Source organism: Suricata suricatta, chromosome 11 (genome assembly GCF_006229205.1).
Source record: "Suricata suricatta isolate VVHF042 chromosome 11, meerkat_22Aug2017_6uvM2_HiC, whole genome shotgun sequence".
Taxonomy (NCBI): Eukaryota; Metazoa; Chordata; class Mammalia; order Carnivora; family Herpestidae; genus Suricata; species Suricata suricatta.
Genome location: NC_043710.1, coordinates 6,901,982 through 6,924,305, shown reverse-complemented (window position 1 = coordinate 6,924,305; position 22,324 = coordinate 6,901,982). Strand labels below are relative to the sequence as shown.

The window sequence follows — 22,324 nt, the reverse complement described above, 5'->3', positions numbered from 1 at the left end:
GGGGGCGGCGGCGGCCCGGGCACCAGCAGCCCCGCCGCCCCAGGCCCGGGAGCAGGCGAGGGCCCCGGCTCGAAGCCCCCTTTGGGGCCGGAAACGGGGGGGAGGCCGGGGGGGCCCAGCTTACCCAGCGGCGTGGCGTTCGCTCCGGTCGCCATGGTGCCCCCGGGGACCGGCACCGGCGGCTCCTTTTAGGCGGCGGCGACGGTGGCTTCTTCGCGAACCTTCCGGGGGGAGGGGACCCGACTGCGCTGCCGCGGAGCGCGCGGAACCCGTCTTCTCTCACGCGGCGGGCGGCGGCGGCGCGAGACGCACAAAGAGGGAGGAGAGAGGGCGCCGCGGGGGCGGGCCGGGGGCGACGGGTCCGAGGCCTGGATTGGGCCGAGCCGAGGCAAGGGGGTCGGAATCGGCGGCCTCCGATTGGCGGAGCCTCAGCCCTTCTCGACGCACGCTGGGATTGGCCGGACCGTTAGGCCAGGCGAAGAAATGGCGGACGAGCCCGACGAGCTAGGAGGTGTCGCAGCGCGCACTTCATTTGTTACTGCGCGAACTGAGCTCGGAGTCCAGAAAGGAGGGGGGTAGGGTGGGGCAAACTTTGTGACGTGAGAGCCAGGAGCTCTCTCATTGGCTGAAGTTGACTGAGTCAGTCATTCTCAGTTGCGTCGTAGTGTCAAGGGATTGGCTGTCGTTTGTTCGATTCTTTTTCTACTCCCCTCCCCCGGGGAGCAGTTGCGCTGGGATTAAGCGAGAGGTCGCGGCGGTAAAGCCGCGGCTAAACGAGATTTACGACGGGGGAGGACTGGAGCTGGAGCGCGCATGCGCAGGTGGGACTATGTGGCCTCTCCGCCCTTCGCTTCACGGTCGACCCTGGGGTCTGTCGCGGAAGCCCTAAGTGACGTCAATTCTCGATTCCCATGGTAACCCGGAACTGGGGGGACGGGCCGGCGCGCGCCCGTAAACAGGATCCGTTGAGGAGCCGCAGGTAAAGAGGGACTTCCTGTTTTGTTAAAATAAAAAAAGGAAGAAAGAAAATAAGCGAATAAGAAGTCTTTGTGAAAGATTAAAAGCAACACCAGAGCCGACAGAAGAGCACATAATCTGAGGCGAAAAACAATGTAAAGTCCATTCCAAAATTATTTTACAAACACGTTGCATTTCCATTAGAATTTCAACTGGGTTGGGGGTTGATTACATCATCCTAAAATCATATAACTATGAAATGAAAATAGTGGGGAAACTGGTAAACGAGGTTGAGGAGGAACTTGCGTTTCAGACAATACAAAGAGTATAAAAAAACACCATACTGAAACGATGTAATGTAGGAAAGACAGATTAATGCAACAGGAAGAGGCTGGGAATAGATTCCCTTTTATGTAGGTAGACTCTGTAAAGAAAAGACTTAGCTAAGAAATGGTATGGAGTGCCGATTAGACAATAAAACACACGGAACACAACATAGGACACTATTAGAGTCATCTAGAGATAGAGACCTTTAGGAAGATAAGAAACTCATTACGACCACCAAAGAAATTAAAACTATGATAAAAGTCAGCAGACAATAATACATTAGGAAAATATACTTGCCACACATGAAAAAGAGCTTATATGCAAAGAAGTCTTCAAAGTTCATTAGAGGGGGTGCACCTGAATGGCCCAGTTGGTTAAGCGCATGACTTGGGGTCAGGTCATGATCTCCTGGTTCAGGAGTTCAAGCCCCATGGGACTTTGTGCTGACAGCTCAGAGCCTGGAGCCTGCTTCCGATTCTGTGTCTCCGTCTCTCTATATAACCCTACGCACTCACTTGCTCTGTCTCTCTCTCAAAAATAAAAACATTCAAAAATTTTTTGTATGTTTAAGTCATCTGTTTGAAAATGAAGGAAAAGTTCATTCATTCAGTTAATACAACATATTCTCCGGAGGAGGAGAGAGGAGTCATGCAGTGTGTGAGCAATTACTGAGTGTAGAACAGCTTGGTGGATAGCGAAAGCAAATGAAACTCAGCCCCTGCCTTTCAGAGATCATTGTGTAGTAAAGCAAGAGACAAACGCACCACTGAAAGTGTGCTGTCAATGCTAATCACGCTGCTGGCCTGCAGATGACTGCAAAGGCTACAGCTCTGTGTGACAAGTCAGTCACCGGCGCTGCTCTCTAGTGGTTTCACTTGAACAACTTCTTTTATCCAGGATCCTCATGAGAGTATTCTTTTAGTTCCAAGTTAAAATGTTTTGGTTGGCTTTTTTTTTTTTTTACTAAAAAAAATTTGGGGGGGTGCCTGGGTGGCTCAGTCGGTTAAGCGTCCGGCTTTGGCTCAGGTCATGATCTCACAGTTCGTGGGTTCGAGCCCTGTGTCAGGCTCTGTGCTGACAGCTAGATCAGAGCCTGGAGCCTACTTCGGATTCTGTGTGTCCCTCTCTCTCTGACCCTCCCCTGTTCACGCTGTCTCTCTCTATGAAAAATAAATTTTAAAAAATTAAAAAAAATTTTTTTTGGTTTATTTTTGGGACAGAGAGAGACAAAGCACGAGAGGGGGAGGCGCAGAGAGAGAGAGAGAGAGAGGGACACACGTATTCCAAAAACAGGCTCCAGGCTCCGAGCTGCCAGCACAGAACCTGTTGTGAGACTCGAACCCATGGACTGCGAGATCATGACCTAAGCCAAAGTCAGACACTAGCCAACTGAGCCACCCAGGTGCCCCTTGTTTATCTATTAATTTCTATTTTTGCAGAATGTGGCCTTTAAAATCTCTACTCTTTCAAAAAGGACACTTTTTGTTATGGCCAAGTGTATGATTTAAGTGCTCCAAGGACAAGTGAAGAACGAAGCGTTTGGATGTTGGCTACTGCAGGCTCTGTTCTTAGAGTTTCTTACGGCTGTGCGTTCCGTCCACACAGCCCCTGCAGAGATGGTTATCATCTCCAATTTATAGGTGAGGAGATGGAGCCCCCGGGACATGCAGTGTTCCCATAGGTGGCCTCCTGGTCCAAGACTCCTGTTCAGTCGGAACGGGATTGGAATGCAGTCCATGCCGCTTTGTGGCTGGGGACCAGTAGGCTGATTCCTCCCAGTTTGGAGGCAGGTTGGAGTCTTCCAGACCCAGGCTAGCCATCCACCAGTGGGCAACCAGGGAAGTAATTTAATGTCTCTATATACCTCAGTTTCTTTGTCTGCATGATGCAGACATTGACGCCACCCCTACAGGGTATGGTGCGGATACAGTGAGCTCAGAGAGCACCAGAGAGCACTGTCGGTTTGAATAGGAACCTCCTGGTCTGCAGAGGCAAGAACACAGATTTCAGACACAGATGTCTCCTGATTTTATATGAGGGTGCAGTACGATAAAAAAAAAATAGATTATCTTGTCTTTGTCCCAATATCCTGGTACAGAGCTCCAAAAACCTTTGGGATTTCCTAAGTGACATGAGTGTCTTTGCTTATTCATAACAAGCCCCTTTGGGCCATACCTGAGTTTAAGCTCACAGGTGACTCATTGCCAGCTCCAAGAGCCCAGAGGTCACTTCAGGATGCTGGCTGGTCAGAAAAACCACCCAGCTCTCAGCCCGGCCTCTGGAGAAGAGAGAGGGCCTGGAGATTGCGTTCAGTCACGTGACCCATGATTTCATCAATCATGCCTATGTAAGAAAACCTGTTAGAAACCCTGAACAGTGAGGTTTGGAGAGCTGAGTTGGTGAACATACGGATATGACACAAGGGTGGTCTATACCTGACTGACTCCACAGGGACATGAGCTCCTGGGCTCAGGACCGTTCCAGACCTTGCCTCATGTCTCCATTTAGCTTCACTTGTATCCTCTGTAGTAAAACAGCAGTCATAAATGTAGTGCTTTCCTGAGTTCTATGGGTCATTCTGGGAAATCGTTGAACCTGAAGGGGGTTTGTGGGAACCCTAAGTTTGCAGCCAGGTTGGACAGACCAGTGGGTAACCTGGAGAACCCGGACTTGTGGCTCAATTCCTTAACCTGTGGGGTCTTCACCAACTCAGAGCAGTCATGTCAGAATTGAATGGACTTGTAAGACATTGGTGGGTGTTAGAGAATTGGTGTTGGAATGTACAAGGTCCGAAGTTTCAAGGGCACCTGAGTGGTTCAGTCGGTTAAGCAGCCGACTTCAGCTCAGGTCATGATCTCCCAGTTTGTGAGTTTGAACCTGGTGTTGGGCTCTATGCTGACAGCTCGGAGCCAGGAGCCTGCTTTGGATTTGTGTCTCCTTTTCTCTCTCTGCCCACCCCCCCCCCAGCTTGTGTTCTCTCTCTCTCTCTCTCTCTCTTAAAAATAAACATTAAAAAAAATTTCAGCCCTTCCTACTAATCTTTGTGATTTCCAGTCTTTTAAATCTACATGTGATGGTTCAGAAACCCCAGCGTGGCAAGATTGATTGGTAGTGCCGTGTAGCTAGCTGACACTAGCAGTAGCAAGCCCGTGGTGGTCGCCTGTGTCCACCCTTTGGAGAGCCCCCCGCCCTCTGTGATTCCATGACCTGAATTAGGAATAACACTATCTACCATGGAGTGAGCACCCATTGTGCACCAAGAACTTTTCATATTTTGTTTTTCCTGCACAATCATGTTTATATGCCACTTCCTGAACTTTTTATTTAAAACAATTTTGGGGGCGCCTGGGTGACTCAGTCAGTTAAGCACCTGACTTTGGTCAGGTCATGAACTCACGGTTCATGGGTTTGAGCCCTGCATCAGCAACCTGGACCCTGCGTCAGATTCTGTGTCTCCCTCATTCTCTCTCTGACCCTCCCCTGCTCGCACTGTCTCTCTCTCTCTCTGTCTCTCAAAAAAAAAAAAAAACACAACATAAAATTAAGAAAACAAAACAGAACAATTTTTAATGTTTATTTTTGAGAGAAGGGCGGGTGGAAGGAGCAGAGAGGGAGACACTGAATCTAAAGCAGGCTCCAGGCTCTGAGCTGTCAGCACAGAGCCCGAGTCAGGGCTTGAACTCCTAGGCCACAAGATCATGACCTGAGTTGAAGTCAGATGCTTAACCAACTGAGCCATCAAGGAGCCCCTACTTACCACTTCCTGTTAAAGCTAATTTCAACCAGTGGGAGATATGTAGTGGAATTTATGACTTTAGGTACAGATTATAACAGGGCGCCTGGGTGGCTCAGTTGGTTAAGCATCCGACTTCAGCTCAGGTCATGATCTTGCAGGTTGTGAGTTCGGGCCCCACGTCAGGCCCTGTGCTGATGGCTCAGAGCCTGGAGGCTGCTTCCAATTCTGTGTGTGTCTCTCTTTCTGTCCCCCCACCCCCATTCATGCTCTGTCTCTATTTCTCCCAAAAATAAAAAAATTAAAAAAAAATAGCATAACAGGTATGTGCAAATCATGTATCTGATAAAAGACTTGTATCCAGACTCTCAAAACACAACAAGACAAACCTACTTTTTAAAAAGAGCCAAAAATTTGAACAGACTCTTCTTTTTCTTTCCTTCCTTTCTTCAAAATCTTATTTTTAAGTAATCTCTGTACCCAACGTGGGGCGCACACTCAAATCCCGAGATCTGGAGCTGCGCGTTCTACCAATTGGGCGGGCCAGCCACTGCCGCGCAGGCTCTTTCCCAAAGAAGTCGCATAGATGGTAAACAAGAGCAGGAAAAGATGCTCAGCATCAATCATGAAAAAAAAAAAAGTAAAACCACGGTGCGATGACACAACACACGTATTTGACTAAAATTAAACAACACCGACCACACCAAGTGTCGTCAAGGAAGCGAAGGGGTTGGAATTGCCCACCTTGCTGGCAGGGATGTGAAATGGATTGACCGCTTTGGAAAACCAGTTGGGCAGGTCCTTAAAAAGCTCAACTACCCTTCCACATGCTCCAGCCCTTCCACTCCGAAGTATTTACCCAAGAGAAATGAAAGTTTATATCCACACACACAAACACACGGACTGTTCACAGCAGTTTTATTTCATAATAGTCCAGAACTAGAAAGAGCCCCAATGTCCAACAGGTGACTAGCCAAGCAAACTGTGGTACACCTACTAAACAGAATACTACTTGGCAATGAAAAAGAACAACTGTTCACACATGCAACAACATGGGTGAGTCACAAACCAATTTGCTTAGTGAAAGGCAAAGAGGAATGTATATACAGCTGTACGACTCTATAGCGATTCTGAAAAATGCACGTTCATCTATAAATGCAGCTTGGTGGTTACTATGAGCAGGAAGGCAGGACTGCCAAGGGGCCGTGGAAACTTGGGGAGAGGACAGATGTTATCCTGATTGTGATGATGGTTTCCCAGGTGATGATATGCCATCATCAAATAGTACCTGTTCGATATATGCAGCGTGCTGGGTACCAAATATCCCTCAACGAGGATTTTTTTTTTAATTTAAGTAAGCCCTATACCCAACATGGAGCTCGAACTCATGACTCTGAGATTAAGAGTTGCATGCTCTTTTGACTCGAGAGCCAGCCAGGCACCTCTCAATAAAGATGTTTTAACAAGCAATAGAGGAAACTAGAGAGGGGGGGATCTGCCCATAGTTCTACTCACAGAACTGATTTTGTAACGTAGGGAAGGGGTATCTTGGCTTTTTGTTTCTGAAGTCATTACAGGGTTTTATTTTTTGAGTGATTATTTTTATGTTTAAACTTACATGTTCCTACACAGTATTTGAGACGTACAAAAAGAGCGGACATACGTTGAATGCCTATGAGCCCATCACCCAACCTGAGAAGATTTTCCCAAAACCCTTGCAAATTCCTGGGGTCCTTCCTCATCCCACCGCTCCTCGGCTCTCAGAGACCATCATCTTGAATTTGGTACTTTCTCTTCCCCTGATCCGAAAGCTTTATCCCCTCTGCATGTATCACCAGACAATAAATGCTTTGGTTTTGCTGGGTGTTGAGCTTTAGGAAATGCCATCATGCGGTGTGTAGTTTCGTGGGGTTTGCGGTTTTCATTCAGTATTCCATCTCTGAGGTTCCTGTGTCACTGGGTTTTTGCGTTATTACGGCATTTTCAATCCTCCCCACCGCCCTGCAGGCCGACTTGGGGTGTGCTGTAACGGGGAACACACGGCTCGGAGGGCGGGGCTGGTCCAGAAGGCTGCCTGCAGGGCCTCCTCTTCACCCCCTCATGCCCATCCCTTCCCTCAGAAAGCATGTCTGAGGGCCTCCTCTGCACCAGCCAGTGACCCGGCCCTGGAGATGCCACAGAAAGATGGCCAGTCCCTCGCCATTCTGGAGCGCACCGTTTTGGTTGTCTCCTTGACCTCTGACCCTCACTTGGCTATGAGCCAGATACCTGAACCTCCTGCGGCACCTCGTGCCTCTTCCACTTACCCGCAGAATGGCTTAAAGAGGCCAAGCTGAGCGATCTCAGAGGCTTCCGCCCAGAAGGGCGAGCAATTTTGACAGTAGCTCTCACAAGAACGAACACGGCCACTCTGACCCAGCAATGCCGCTCCCAGAATTTCTGGAATTCCTATAGGACACCCCAACAGCCTAATATTTATTGCACGAGAATATTTATTGCAGTGTCGTCTATGATATCAAAGTCGTAGAAACAAATTTACAACCAAAGAGATCTAATCACGGTTAATGAACAGGAGTTGTGGGAAGCCCATAGGATGGAACACCACCAGCTAGAAAAAAAAACAAAGAGGGAGGCAGTGATCATGGAAAGCCCTCCAGGGCAGATTTTGAAAGGGTAAGAGCAGAAAGGTATGTGGAATATGTTACCACAGGTATAAAAAAAGGAAGAAGAAATCATATTGAATGGCTTAAGTCCTTCCAGAAAGGTTCATAAGTAACTGAGACCTAGGTAGGTGACTTTTCATTGTATCTTTTTTGTATTTTTAAAAAATAGTGTGCCACAGACAAGAGCTACCTATTTAAAAATACACAAAATAATACTCAGGCTTTCAGCGCAAACTCCCAGCTTCCTGGGCTTTCTTTGGCTTGTGGCCAGCCGGTGCTGCCAGCGAATATTTTATCCAAAGCCCTTGCTTTTCCCTGATCTCCCACTTTGGCATGTTAACGCTCTTGACTCCCTGTAAAACCCTTTTCAGACGTGGGTGGCAGCGGAGGACTGGGGCAACCTGCCACAAGGTGGCGCTCTCTGCCGCCCGCTGCTCCGTGGGTGGAAGGTCTGTCCTCCCCAGGCACCTGGGATCAGGGTCAGGGGCCTCTGCTGAGTGGGAGCTCACCTTCCCATCCCTGGCTCGCTTCAACTGAATCCCACACCCCCGCCAAGAAATCTGGAGATGGGGAAGTTAGGAATTCTGTCCCTGTCGCTCCACCATTTGGCCCATCAAGTGTCTGCCACGTAGGTGCAGACCTTCCGAACTTGGGAGGTACTTGTCACCCTCCTTTGGGTCTCAGGGAGATCTGCACACGTATGAGTGCCAATGCACGGCAGCTTCATCTCCTTCCCTGCCTGACAGTCCATTTCAGCCGAGAAACCCCAGGAGTCAAAGCAGTCAGGGCTCTGCGGGAGAGTGGACAAGGGGACACTATGACAGCCTGGGATCATCCTGGACCCCTGGCAAGGGGTATAGGGACTGGGCTGCTGCGGGTCTTCACATAAGCTGCCATATGCATCCGTTTATCAAATACCAGCAGCCCACCGGCTAGAGAAGTTCTTAATTCAAACAGTTACCTTGACGATCAGTGTGCACCTCACCTCTCCTTCAAGGCCAGCTGCCCTCCGACCTCTTTGGCCTCACCTGCCCACAAGCTCTGGACAAAAGCAGCCTGGTCAGTGTCTGGGACAATGGGGGCAGTGGGGGCTCCCTGGCCTGAGGGTATGGAGCCCTCAAGAGGGAAAAGTGGGTGAATGACAATGCAAAGCACAAGGTCAGCCCTGGGCAGACACACATGCCCTCAAGACGCAGGCTCCAGCAAGGACAGCTCCCTTCCCTGGGGACTGGTCCATATCTTGGTAGTGACCTCTCTGTGGGCCCCAGATCTGGCACTGAGAAAGTCCGTCTGGGAATACTTGTTAAATGGACACAGGCCAATCTTCCTGGAGCCTGGCCTGGTGATGAGCCCATATTTAGCAGCACTGGTCTGACGCGGCCCGCTGATACCTAAGCAGCAGGTGGGAGGCAGGGAGGCAGCCCCAGGCCTGGGCAGGGGATGCAGATCACCACAGGCAGTGTCCACAAACCACAGCCTCGCCGGCACTGGGAGGAGCTGCCAGGGGCTGGCCTTCCTGGGTGCCAGCTGCCTGGCGAGATCCTCTAGGGGGCAGGAGGGCCCCGGAGAGAGTCCCTTTGTTCAGTCGGCCTCCCCCATCTGCATGATTCCTTGGCCGGAAGAGAGACCTCATGTTACACAGCAGAGGGTTCATGGTGAGCAGGGGCACCGTGGAAGGCAGTGCCCCTGAGAGGCCTTCCGGGGCCACCTGCCTCTCCATCACCTCTGCCTGGCTCCTCAATTAAGGGAACCCACCGGAACACTGGCGGCCCGCCCTTCCACAGTGCGCCCATCGCACGGGTGCCAGAAGGACGTGCTGGAGGGAGGAGGGAGATGAAGCCCCCCGGCTCCTCCTCCTCAGCTCCCCCCAACAAAGAGGGATCAGCGGAGTAAAATCAAACCAGCTTTAATACCAATATAGTCTCTCTTTTAAATACTGTGTTCCCCAGGACAGGGTGCAGGGGCAGGCTCTTGGCAAGAAGAATGGAAAGGAAATGTGGAACAAAATGGAATGGATCACCGGGCCTGCCCCCACCCTGCCCTGTGGCCAGGGCCCTGGTTGCCCACAGGGTGGGGGAGGGGACAGCAGCTTCCTCTGGTCCAGGGCTCCCCTCCCTGCCCCAGTCCCGAAACTTCTCAGAATTATTTCTGCCCTTCCGATCAGCAGGACCTGGGCTCCTCTGACATGGGAGGGGCCCCTTTGCCTGAAGGGGAAGGCCACTAAGGCCTGGGGACAGGGTGGGGGCGTGCCACCTGCGGAGTGGCCCTCTCAGTAACTGCTCTGATGGCCCGTGAGAATGTAGAGGTTGCTGTGAGCCCCAGGGTTGTCGGTGGGAATGCTCTCAAGGATGATATCTCTGGAGGGGAGACAGAAGTGGAGGTGAGCAAGGCAGGGAAGGCCCGTGCGCATGTCCATACGGCCTCGGAGTACCTGAAGGGGAGGCTGGGGCACCCGGTCCTACCTGTGGGCCCCGAGCACTCGGAAGATCCTTGTCTCGTCTGTGATCTCCTGAGTCACCTGGGAAGAAAAGGGGCACTGAGGCCACGCCAGCAGGGCCTCTCCCAAGAGGCGGGGACAAGCAGGTCAGGGGCAGCCAGGTTCCTGAGTTCCGCTCACCTCATTGGTGTCCAGGCTTCGGCCTTGCATTCCATGGCTCCAGAAGGCCAGGACGCTGTCCTGCAGACATACTAGGAGGGATCCGGCTGCCATCAGCCCTGCCCCTGCCCCAAGGACGCAAGCTCCCCCAGCCATGCCCTGGGCCCGCATCTGGGCCCCAGAGGTCCTCACAGACTTCGGTGGCCCCAGAGAGGGGCTGCGGCGCCTGCTTCCTGGTCCCACCGCCAGCCCCAGGCCCCCAGGCCACACCGTGTGCTCCAGGCTGGGGATATTCCCACCCCCGGTGCCATCTGGTCCACTCACCCACAGTCTCAATGGGGAAGTCGAAGGTCAGCACAGGCGCGAGCATGGCCGTGGGCTCACCCAGCAGGTTGACAATCCTCACGCAGCCTGCACAGGGAGAGGGCTGGTGGGGGGACTGCGTGGTTCCCTTCTGGGGAGGCAGGCCCCCACTCAACAAGGCTTCCCTCGCTTCCCCTAACCCCGTCCACTGCCCCCCAGCCCTGACCTCAGGGGCACTCACGGTCAAAGCAGACTAGGACTGTGTCCCTGTCCACCTGCGTCACTTGCTGGGCTGTGCCGGGGAGACCCTCTGCAGGCAGACAAGGGAGACATGGCCGGTGAGCCTCTGGCCCCAAGAGGAAGACGTGAGGGACAGTTACAGCCAGCCGTCCCCACAACCTCATTTCAAGCCCACAGTAGTCCCACTGGGCTCCCGCACAGGGCACGGCCGGGGAACTGCAGTTCAGAGTGGCAAGGTGGCCAGCCCGCAGGCACACAGAGCGGGGATGAGTCCCAGGGAGCCATGGGAGGGCAGGGTTTCGGGAGTTGGGAGAAGCACGACGTGTGACTCCCTCACTGCGGGACCACAAATCTCTGAGGCTCAGTTTCCCCCTTTGTAACACAGGCAGGACGATGCCCACCTTGCGGGGCACTGAGAATGACAGCTTGTGTGTGAGGCCCCTGCAGGGATGGTTGGGTTTTCTTAGCTGCCGAAACCTTTGGTCTAATGAAATCTCTTATGGGAGCCCAGCTGGAGGGAGGCTGGCCTCTGTGGAGCCATTCGCTGCAGGGGACATGCAATCCCTCTCTCTCTGTCTGTCTCTGTCTCTGTCTGTCTGTCTCTCTGTCCCGCATGCACACACACACAGGCGCACACGCACATGGGGCCCTCCAGCTCACCAGGTGGTATGAGGACATCAGGAGTCAGACCGGCCTCTAGGGGCAGGACGTGGAACAGGACCCGACATCCGGGCCCCTCGGGGCCCTCGGCCCCCACGCACACCTGCGGCAGCTCCTTCCCGTCCAGCACCAGTGGCTCCAGCATCCCCGCCGGGCTGGGCAAGGGGCTGGAGAAGTTCTAGGGGGCAGCAGGGGTGCTCAGGTCTCCATGCACCCCCCCAGGCCCACCGCCACTGCCCAGCCCCACACCCGCCCCCGCCCAGCCCCACACCTCACCCCCCGCCCCCCGGCCCAGCCGCACACCTTCAGCAGCAGGAACTTCTGCAGCGGTTCGTACCACTGCAGCAGGAGCAGGCTGGCGGGCAGGGCGGCCAGCAGGAAGGTGCTGCCCGTGTAGGGGTTCCGCACTGTGAGAGAGGCAGGCGGTGGGTCCCGGGCGGTGCCCCGGACCCACAGCCCTCCCTGGCATCACCCAGCCCAGCTCTTACCCACACGACACTGCAGGCAACCTTTGGTGTCTGGAATCTTGGTGGACAGGGCAAAGCGCCTGCGGGGGTGACAAACAGGACATATGTCCTGGTGTCAACCATGGTCGAGGCCCCACAGAGCCCTATAAAATGGGCGCTATCGCTCTCTGGGCCTTATAGGTGAGAGACGGAAGCTCAGAGAGGCAGAGCACTGTGCCCGGGTCACCCACCTCTACAGTCGGCATGTCTCTGTCCAGTCCATGGGGCTGGACCACAGAAGTACCTTTGACTGTGCAACTTTGGGCAAGTCATTCAACCTCCCCCTGCCTCACCTTCCACATCCGTAGAATGGGGGGGTGGGTAACAGTGGCACTGACCTCAGAGTGCCACAGTAAGGATGAAAGGAGTTAATACAGGGGCACCTGGGTGGCTCAGTCAGTTATGCGTCTGTCTCTTGGTTTTGGCTCCCAGAGTTGTGGGATCAAGCCCTGCATCGGGCTCTATGCTGAGCATGGACCCCACTTGGGATTCTCTCTCTCTCTCTCTCTCTCTCTCTCTCTCTCTCAATCTCTCTAGCCCCTCTCCCTCGATCATACTCTCTCTCTGATTAATAAAAAAAATGAGTTAATACAGGAGAAGGGTTTGTGGCAGAGCCCAGCACACTGAGAACACTCCCAAAGGGCTATTCTGAATTATTACTTCCCTGCCTATTTTCAGTCATCGAAAATCCTTATCGAAAATCCTTTTCAGGCGAAGGCAAGGGATAAACGAAGAAACGACTGCAGAGACGAGAGCGCGGAGGGGTCGGGAGCCGCCGGAGGCCCTAGCCCTGCCAGGCCGCTAGAGCACGCCGCACGCCACACGTCACAGAAGGGCAGGGAGGCCCAAGGAGATTAAGACTTGCAAGAAAACCACAAACGGCCTGCCCCCCCTCCCTGCGCTGCTGCCGGGGACCAGCGGGGGGCCTGCCTTGGCCTCATCCTTGCTCTGGTTACTGGCTGTGCCCCAAGCCCTCAGGGGACCTTCTGAGCCTCTGGGGAATATGTCCGCAGCCCTGCCACCTTCTCCAGGCGACCTGTCTGGGCCCTCCCGGCACCAGGCAGCCCATGCCTGTCTCTCTCCGTCCCTCTGCCCTCCCTCTTCTCTCTCTCTTGACTCCCCCTACTCTCTTCCCCACCTGGACTTTGGATGGGACAGGGGCAGATAGTTCTGTATTTGTTTTTTCCCCAGACAACTCTGGCTCTCTGCTCTTTATGTCCGCAGTGGACAGTGTGACTCCTTGGTTTCCCAGCCACACACCCCCTAAAGCTGCCAGTGACTCGCTGGGGCGCTGACGGGCCTGTTTCCTGCAGGTCCTGGGACAAAGCAGAGGTGTGCTCGGGGGCTGAGCTCAGGAAGCCCCAGGGCCACAGGGCGCCAGATGCCGGACAAGTGAGCCCACTGCAGGAGGGCCTGTGCCCCCGGCTTCCCGGCTGGTGAAGCCCCTGGCCTGACTTCACCTACCGCCTCTACCAGTGCCCACCGCCCGGCCGGTAGGGGAGCATCTAAGCCCACAGCCCAGACCCCTCCTGGAGTTCAGCATCACCTGGCCCACGGCCAACGAAGGCCCCACTTACGCACCTTTAACCCCGTATGACAACACCGAGTCCTGCCCCCCGCCGCACCTGATGACAGCTCTATCCTTCCCGTTGCCCACGCCAAAACCCCTGGACCTTCCCCTTGACCCCTCTTTCTCTCCCATCCACCAACTGTCAGGAAATCCTGCTGATTCAACTTCCAAAATAAAACCAGAATCCAGCCGCTGTTTGTCTCCTTCCCAGCTGCCCTGGCCCACGCCCCCGTCACCTCTGCTGTCATGATCACAGTAAGCTCCCGACACGCTTCCCTGGTTTCCCCTCAGCCCTTCAAGCTACTCTCAGCACAGCAGCTAGAGGGACCCCCTGAAAACCTTAGTCCCTGCTGCTCTTCTGCAGTGGCGCTCGGGCTGCTCTGCGTCAAAACCAAAAGCCTCACTGGCTACAGGGCCCTCCCAGATCCTCTTCCCCACGCTCCATCCATCTGGCGACTCCAGTCTCCTTACTGTTCCTCAAACAGGCCAGGCCTGTTCCTGCCCCAGGGCCGTTGCACTGGCCGTCCTCCGCCCCACCCCTGGCAACAAATCTTATGTTGGTTGTTTGCTGCGGGTCTCCTGTGACAAGAAAATCTGGGGAATGTGAGGGACCCTGGTTCAGAGTCCCCCGGGCACATACTAGGTACTCAGTCGATACTCGCTGAATGACGCAACAGGGGACTCTGTCTTGGACGTCCCCCTGGATACCTCCTAAAACACACGACACGATCTGCTCCGCTGAGGCCTCCTGGTCCCTCCTTCTCCCTCCTGCTCACTCCAGTCAGGCCCCAAATCCTGTCAGCTGCACTTTCTGAATGGGGCTCAAGTCTGTCCACCCCGTGGCCTGGCCTCCGCTGCCTCAGGTCACTACACAGACCTCCTTCCCGGGTGCCCTCTCGCCAGCCGCCCCTCCCGTCCGTTGTCGCCACCGTCGGCACAGCCGGCAGACGCCTCTAGTCTTCGCCGGTCTGCCGAACCCCTCTCTTGACCCCCAGCTCTAGGAGACTGCACATGACCCTGGCCTGGACGGACCCCCCCACCCCGTGAGCTCCTCATCCTCTGGTCACAGTGACAGGCTCAGAAGTGGGCCCCATCCTAAGCTAGACCAAAAAGAATTGGCCCCTGGACTTTGTGGGAATTACTTAGAAGCAGAAGTTCTAGAACCGCAGGGCTGTTAGCTAACGGCACCCTGGCGTGGAACTGTGTGGGCATCCATCAGCGGACAGGAATGCCCACCTGAGAATGGAGGTGACAGAGGATAGCAGAGCCAAGGGAGGCAGGCAGATTCCTGACGAGGCCATTTAAGACTGGATCCAGCTGGGCCTGAAGCTCACCCTACTCCTCAACTTTCAGTTACGTGAGCCAAGAGACACTCTTCTGCGCTTAAATTAGTAAGCTGCACTGCCTGCTGCGGGAAGGGTCCTGACCGACACACAGGCGGGTCCTTCTAAAAGGCTCACGACGGGGGCACCTGGGGGGCTCAGCTGGTTGAGCGTCCGACTTCAGCTCGGGTTATGATCTCACGGTTCGTGAGTTCGAGCCCCACATCAGGCTCACTGCTGTCAGCCTGTCAGCGTAGAGCCTGCTTCAGATCCTCTGTACCCCTCTCTCTGCCCCTCCCCCACTTGCGCTTCCCCCTCCCATAAAAATAAATAAATAAAAATTTAAAATGCTTATGGTGACGCTGCCCGTTGAACAAAAATCCCAGGACCTGGCCTCAAAGGCGGGGCTGTTCCACCCCACACCCCCACCCCGTCCCGTCACCTGCATGCATTCACACATACTCTTCCCTCCCTGGAAGGCGGTTCCCTAATTCATCTGCCTGGAAACCCACTGTGCACTTTCCACCTCCAGGCCCTCACATGGCCGGGCCCCCCAGCCCCCGGCTCTTGCTCTGGTTCACTGAGGCGCCCCCCCCCCACCCTAACAACCGCAGCTGCCTCGCTGTGGTCTCCCTGCTCCCCAACGGGCCCGGGGTGGGGGCAAGGGAAGGGGTATGGAGGAGGCACTGATGGAGGAGGCAACTGGGCTCAGAGAGGCAAAGTGACATACCAGAGGTCACTGGTCATGCGCAGGGCCGCGTTCAACCCTGGCTCTGCCCCTCTGCCTCCCCCGCCCTTCCCACCCCACTGCACCCCCCTCCCCCGGAGTCCCAGACCTGGGGATAATGCGCTGCGTGAGGCGGTTGGTGGGGATGGAGAGGGGAACCTGTTGCTGTAATCGTCGCTGCTCAAACAGGCCTGGGAGGTCATGCGCCCAGATGTGCGTGGACTTCCCTGCCGGGGAGGGACAGAGGGGCTCAGACAGTGTTGGGGGGCAGGGGGCAGGCCCCGGGCCCTCCACGCCCTGCCCCGTACCTGAGAGTGACAGCAGCACGTTGTTCACGCAGTAGAGCCAAGTGCAGCGGTGCGAGATCAGCTGGAGGCCGCAGGGTGGACAGACGGATGGGGAGTCAGCACCCCAACGCCCCTGAGGTCCTCTCCCCTCCAAGGCCAGCCGGTCAGGGTGACTGGGTGGCTCAGTCGGTTAAGCACCCGACTTCGGCTCAGGTCATGATCTCGCAGTTCGTGGGTTTGAGCCCCGTGTCGGGCTCTGGCCTGACAGCTCGGAGCCTGGAGCCTGCTTCAGATTCTGTGTCTCTGCCTCTCTCTGTCTCTCTCCTGCTCGCCCTCTGTCTCTCTCTCTCTCAAAATAAATAAACATTAAAAAACAAAAAAAAAGACAAAGCCAGCCGGCCTCACCTTCTCCAGTGTATCCTCGTGCAGTTCATGCAGGTTGAGGGTGTAGATACCTTCCTCGGCCCCCACCACCAGAAACTGGTCTGCAGGTTCGGGTACAGGGTCAGAGGTCAGTGGTGCCCCCTGGCCCAGGCTGGGGGTTCCCAGGCTCCTGCTTCCTCCCTGCCCCGGCCTACCACGGGTGACAGGGTGAATCCAGGTGACGGCAGCGTGGATCCGAAGCGGGCAGCCGTTGAAGACCTTGGAGAAGCAGGCGCCCATCTGGGGAGAAGGCAAGAGGCTGGTGAAGGAGACAGGGGGTGAGGGGGTGCAGTAGCGGGCAGGGGGTCTCCGGGGTGGCAGGGCCGCGGACACTTACATGCACCTTGGGGGTGGGGGGGAGCCCATGGCAGGATGATCTCTGGAAGGGAGGGAGGAAGTCAGGGCTGACATGACACCCCCAGCCTCCCAGCCTCCCAGCCCCTCCGTAGCACCCCCTCACCTCAGGATCCTCCCTGTGCTTCATGGTGGCCCAGGCAGTGGGGAGCAGTGGGGGGCTGTTAGGGCCCGGGAGAGGCGGGGGTGGGGCTCCTGCAGGCACAGACCGGCTGTGAATTCCAGCTCCAGCCCCGCCCTGAGCCTGCCTCCTAGTCCCCCAAGCCTGGACTCACCCACGGGGCTGGACAGAGGGTTCTCGGCTGGAGGCTCGGCGGCAGACGGCCTCAAGAATGGCACCCTCTTGATGGTCCCCATAGCATCATCTGGGGAGTCCAGCTCCTGGCAGGAGAGTCAGGGGGCCGAGCCTGGCTGTTAGGGGGTCGCCCGTAACCCGGCCCGGCCCCAACTGCACCCTCTCCAGCCCTTCCCCCCTCCATACCTGGAGCTCTGAGGCTGGCCGGATGGTCAGGCTCCTGTGGGGGATGAACCGGAGGGACATGAAGTGTGAAATGTGAGCAGGTGTCAGGTCCAGCTGGCCCCCCACCCCCACCCTTCGGGCCCAGCCCCTCACCTTTCCTCCAGGGCCTCCTCAACCGACTGTAGCAGGCTCCTGGGCAGGAGGGGATGAGGTCAGAGGTCAGCCTTCCCTGCTGCCGCCACCGCGCCCCTGTAGCCTCCCTCTTCCTCACTCACCCACTCAGCTCTTCCTTTCCCAGAAGCGTCCACTCCTCCTCCCACTTCAGGGAAACCGAGTCCGAAAGACCAAAAGAGAGTCAAGAGACAAGAGAAGCAACGTGAGAGGGTGAGCAAGAGACTGTGGGAAGGACAGGATGCACAGATGGAAAATGACACGGTAACAGGCAAGAGAACTGTGACCGAGAAGGACAACGAAAGGCAAAGAAACGACGCAAGGGGACAAACAGCCAGAGGAGGGGACAGACAGGCAGCAAGGGCAGGAGGAAGAGGGGGACAACCAGACGCAGGTGCAGGCTACGGTTGGGGACAGGCCCACTTGTTACAAAGGTGCAGTCCCTGTGCCCAGGAAGAAGTGTGTCCCCCCCCCCCTGCTGTGCCCCCCCCCCCCCGCCCCCGAAGTCCTGGGTGGGACAAGCCTGCTTGCACAGCACTTTCCTCGGCCTGAGGGCCAGGCTGCTGCTGCTGCTGCTGCGGGAGTCTTAGACATTCACCCCTGCACACCCCCCTCCCTCACCGTCACACCCTCACCGGCTCGTTCAGTGGGTCCGTTTCCTTCCTGCGTGGGGCGCCAAATTTCACCTGGTGAACTGGGGGCCCAGGGTACCCAGGTTAGGAAGGTGGGCTCCTGACTGACCCTGACACTCACACTAAATGCCCCCACACAGCCCCCACCAAATCCACACACACACACACCCCCACACGGCCGTCTGCCAGATGTGCACGCAGCCCCTCAGCAGACCTACGCACCTAGCTCCCCAGCAAGTCCGAACACACAGGGCCCCCACTGAATCCACATACACGACCCCCTCACCATTCCCCACATACAGCCCCCCACCAAATCCAAACACCAGTCCCCCAAGTCCCCACATGCAGCCTCCCCACCAAATCCACACTGAGTCCCCCATCAAGTCTACCCCCCACCAAATCCACATACACGGCCCCCCACCAATTCCACATACTACAGGCCCCCCAAATCCATGCACATAGCCCTCCGCCAAATCCACACACAGACCCCCACCAAATCCCCACCAACTCCACACACCACAGGCCCCCCCAAATCCATGCACACAGACCCCCACCAAATCCCCACATACAGCCCCCCACCAATTCCACATACCACAGGCCCCCCCAAATCCATGCACACAGCCCCCCCAAACCTACACACAAACCCCCACCAAATCCACACATACAGCCTCCCCTCAAATCCACCCTCAGCCCTCCCATCAAGTCCACCCCCACCCCCCCACCAGATCCACATGCTAAACCCACAGACCCAGCCCGCCCAGCAGACTCACACTGGATCTCGGAGGGGGTCCTCTCGGCCGGGCCGTGCTGGCCCCGGGGGTGAATGGTGTCTGGAAACATGTCGTAAGTCTAGGAGAGAAGAGAAACCGCAGACACACACCCAGCACATGCCGGGCAGCTCTGGAAGTGCCCTGTGCACACCGACGTGCCGGATTTTCACAACCCTCTGAGACGATCATAAGATTAAATGGCACCCTCGTTTCAAGGATGAGAAAACCGACACAGAGAGGCAAGCGACTGGCCGAGGATCACACAGAAACCGGAAGATAGCTAAGCTGGGGTCAGGTCAGCCTGAACCAAGGGTACGAATTTATCAGGCGGGGGTGGGGAGGGTGGTACCAGGGGCAAGATGAGCCCGGGGATGACTTCTAATGGGTGGGCTTGCCCGGAGGAAAGTTCTCAGGGCTGGCAACATTTAAGTTAAAGGGACCTGACTCATACCACCCCCGCACTCCTTCCCACCCGGCCAGGCCAGGACCCATTCCCTGGCTCTCCTCGCTCACCTCTAGGTCACAGTCATCTGGGGAAGGGGTGCCCAGGTGGGGGTCATTGGCTTTGTCCAGCAGCTGTGTGAGGAGAGCCCGAGGCAGCTGCTGGGTTGTGAATGGGTGCTGGAAGACCGAGGGGGGGTGTCACAGGTTGGTTCCTGGCCTCCAGGGCTCTGCTTTCGAGCATCCAGGCTCCGGCCCTGCCCCTGCTTCCCACCTGCAGAAGCTTCTCTGCCGTTGGCCTCTTCTTGGGGTTCTTGGTCAAGGCTAGCTTGAGGAAGTGGTGGAAATTCTGGGTCCTAGTAGGCACAAGAGCCCCCCCCCCCAGTCCCCAGATCCAAGTTAGCCCTCATGTGGCACATCCTGCCAGCTGCCCCCTGCCACCACTCCAGGAAGGAGCCAGCTGGAGGCCAAGGGCAGCTAGCCCAAGCAACGCTGCCGTCACGACATGGCAGCCCCCTCCGTCATGAACCATCTGCCCTTCCTCCCTACCCACGCTGGGTCCCCTGACCCAGAGGCAGGGCTCAAGCCCCTCCCGCAGGTGACCCGCAAAGGCTGAGAGGGCAGGGCTGGGGGTTGGCAAGAAGGCTCTCCACCCCCATGGAAACTGCTGGAAAGGAGGGGCATGTGGGCCCTCACCAGCGAGTCTTGTCTCTCAGCCGGGGCGGCTGGAAGCTACTCTTCGACATGAGCATCAAGGCCCTGTGGAGAGTACAAGGTCAGGGGACAAGGTCAGCAGGGCCCTCGGGGTCAGGCAAGGGGCAAGTAAGTTTTCAGCGGACCTCATGGGGTGCAGATGGAATAGAGGGGGCTGCAGCTCGCCCAGCTCGATGGCGGTGATGCCCAGGGCCCAGACGTCACAGAGTTCGTTGTAGCCTCCTTTGCGTTCCACAGCAGCTACCTCTGGGGCCATCCTAGAGGCAGGGTCACAGACGGGATGGCCAGGTGTCCCACCTGCGGCCCCCAGCCCCCCTCAGCCCAGGGCACAGCCTCACCAGTAAGGAGTCCCAATAAAAGACCTCCTCTTAGCCACAGACGCCGTCAGCTCGCCTGCCACCCCGAAGTCAGCTGCGGTGGGAGAGAGACCTACTCCCATCCGCCCTCTGCCTACCACTCCCCCCTCCCCCTCCAGGGCCCAGGCTCGGAATGCACCCGAAGGGTTCAGAGAGCAGGCGGCCCGGGTTCAGCCACAACTGCCCCAGGTCCAAGGCAAGGCCAGGTCCCCCCTCCGGGAGGGGTCAACCCCTTTCTATCCCTGACGAAGCGCGAAGTCCCAGGTTAGACTTCATACAGACCCAACCACATCCAACTTCTAGCGGGAAAGGAGGACTCCGCGTTCTCAGCAGGGAAACTGAGGGATCAGTGGTACAGGGAGGACACCCAGCACCTGAACGCAGACTCTAAGCTCCCACAGGACCCTCACCCTGATTGTTTCCCCGGGGTACTGACCCAGCTTGACATCTCCCTGGAGGGTGAGGAGAAGATTGGCTCCCTGTGGGAATGGAGGAGAGAGAATCCCGTCTGGTGCCCCCAGGAGCCTCCTCCAGCCTCCCACGCTGCCCTGGGCCAGACCCCTACCTTGATGTCTCTGTGGATCTTCCCCTGAGAGTGCAAGTGGTGCAGCCCCTGGGGACAAAGAGGAGCGCCTGAGAGCAGCCATCCAGCACTATCCCACCTCTCCTGACCCCTCTCTCGGGACTGGGGCCCCCCACCCAAGCAGCTTCCTCCTCCCCTCTCCCCAAACAGGAAGTGACTGAGCCAAGAGGGAAATGTGCTGCTTCCGGCAACAGGGCTGGGGCCCCTTTCCCCCTAGGACCCACGGCCCCTCCGGCCAGCCCTGCCCAGAAGCATTCCACCCCTCCTCCCCAGACACACACACACACACACACACACACACACACACACAGGCCAGCCAGGCTCCCTGCCCACAACTCCTGGGGACTAGGGGTGCGAAGAGCCTTGCGGGCCCAGCTACCTTCAGTGCCTCCCGGCAGACATAGGCAATCTGCCGTTCCTCCAGGGGCCCGGTGGCTGAAATGGAAGGGGTGAGGGCTGGCATGGAGGTCTGGAGGATATGCTGACCTTCCCAGGCCACCCCTTGTGGGGGAAGCAGCAGGAGCTGCTGGGTGAAAGAGGTGCTGGCCTCATCTCCTCCCTGCACAGCCCGGGATACAGAGCCCAGAGAAGGACACCATTTCTGTCAAGGTCACACAGCCAGTTAGGAGTGGAGAAAGGCCTAGGCCCAGGACCCCAGCTCTCCTCTCCTGCCCCGTGTCGGGGAAGAGGGGGTTAGGGACAGGCTGGGGCCCTCTGGGGCCTGGAGGCCTGACCCTCACCGTGGTATATCTCCTGCAGGGAACCCCCTCCGCAGAACTCCATGCAGATCCACAAGCGGTCATTCCTGCGAGGGCACAGAACCGGGGTGGGCACATGGCAGGGCCACATGGGGGCTGCCTGGGGGTGAGCAAGGGGATAAAGCAGCCTCACCTGAGGTAGCTGCCAATGTAGGCCACCACATTGGGGTGACGGCACTCACGCAGAATGGTGATTTCCTGCTGGAGGGAGCTGATGTCGTCCCCTGGGGAGCACAAGGCACTATGGGGGGAGGGCGCCTAGGGGTTGCTCTAACTCAGTGCCCTCATCTGCAAAATGGGCTTATCCGGGCCAGACAGATCCCAAGCGACAGCACCTTCTGGGGCCTGTTTCTCGGGGGTGGGGTGGGGGGGTCAGCTCTCAGCGCCACCCGGCGCTCTGCCCTCCCACCAGCGCAGAGGCCCTGCGCCTCCAGGCCCTCACCTGGGTCTAGCTTGACTATCTTGACCGCGGCCAGTTCGGACGTGACCGTGTCTCGGGCCTGCAGGGGCGGAGGAGGTGAAGCGGGATGAGGAGGGGGGCGGGGCTGGGGGCTGGATCCCGCGGTAGGGCGCAGAGTCTGCGCCCTCCTCGCCGCTCTCCCGCCCGTTCGGCCGCCCGGCGCACCTTGTAGACGTCGCCATAGGTCCCGGCCCCCACGCGCTGCAGCAGCTCGAAGCGGTCCCGCGGATCCTGCAGCGACACGTCCCGCAGCAGCGCCATTGCCCGGCGCCGGGCGGGCCGGCGGGCGGGCGGTCGTGAGCTGCGGAGCC

General features: G+C 57.0%; 2 protein-coding genes across 10 annotated transcripts in view; both read right to left on the bottom strand.

Moving 5' to 3' along the window:
- SF1 (splicing factor 1) overlaps positions 1 to 551 on the bottom strand; it is a 13,574-nt gene extending 13,023 nt beyond the window's left edge. For 6 of the 9 annotated variants that reach the window (XM_029956368.1, XM_029956363.1, XM_029956369.1 and 3 more), the window contains exon 1: positions 125 to 550. In XM_029956368.1, coding sequence (XP_029812228.1) covers positions 125 to 155 — 31 coding nt within the window. In that variant the 5' untranslated portion in view covers positions 156 to 550. Of the gene's footprint in view, positions 1 to 124 lie in introns of all 9 variants that reach the window. The other 3 variants (XM_029956366.1, XM_029956364.1, XM_029956370.1) reach the window with 2 other exon arrangements.
- A 6,940-nt stretch (positions 552 to 7,491) lies between these two features.
- On the bottom strand, positions 7,492 to 22,318 carry MAP4K2 (mitogen-activated protein kinase kinase kinase kinase 2). Its single transcript, XM_029956604.1, has 32 exons — positions 22,179 to 22,318; positions 21,996 to 22,053; positions 21,687 to 21,777; positions 21,536 to 21,600; positions 21,175 to 21,230; positions 20,778 to 20,825; positions 20,649 to 20,691; positions 20,195 to 20,267; positions 19,982 to 20,113; positions 19,839 to 19,901; positions 19,417 to 19,498; positions 19,215 to 19,322; positions 18,702 to 18,780; positions 17,935 to 17,993; positions 17,404 to 17,447; positions 17,282 to 17,320; positions 17,150 to 17,183; positions 16,944 to 17,049; positions 16,775 to 16,863; positions 16,652 to 16,693; positions 16,470 to 16,554; positions 16,297 to 16,376; positions 15,913 to 15,973; positions 15,714 to 15,831; positions 11,968 to 12,026; positions 11,783 to 11,886; positions 11,480 to 11,657; positions 10,821 to 10,889; positions 10,601 to 10,687; positions 10,298 to 10,368; positions 10,143 to 10,198; positions 7,492 to 10,037 (listed from the first exon to the last, which is right to left on the bottom strand). The coding sequence occupies exons 1-32, from the start codon at positions 22,272 to 22,274 to the stop codon at positions 9,950 to 9,952; spliced, it is 2,463 nt and encodes an 820-aa protein (XP_029812464.1). The 5' UTR covers positions 22,275 to 22,318; the 3' UTR covers positions 7,492 to 9,949.
- Between the last annotated feature and the right edge of the window lie 6 nt (positions 22,319 to 22,324).

Excerpts from the sequence above, each read along its gene's own strand:
- MAP4K2 (XM_029956604.1), bottom strand. The coding sequence starts at position 22,274 with ATGGCGCTGCTGCGGGACGTGTCGCTGCAGGATCCGCGGGACCGCTTC. Across the intron at positions 17,321-17,403 it reads GGAAAGGAAGAGCTGAGTGG|GAGCCTGCTACAGTCGGTTG; the intron begins GTGAGTGAGGAA and ends CCTCCTGCCCAG. Across the intron at positions 10,038-10,142 it reads CGAGTGCTCGGGGCCCACAG|AGATATCATCCTTGAGAGCA; the intron begins GTAGGACCGGGT and ends TCTCCCCTCCAG.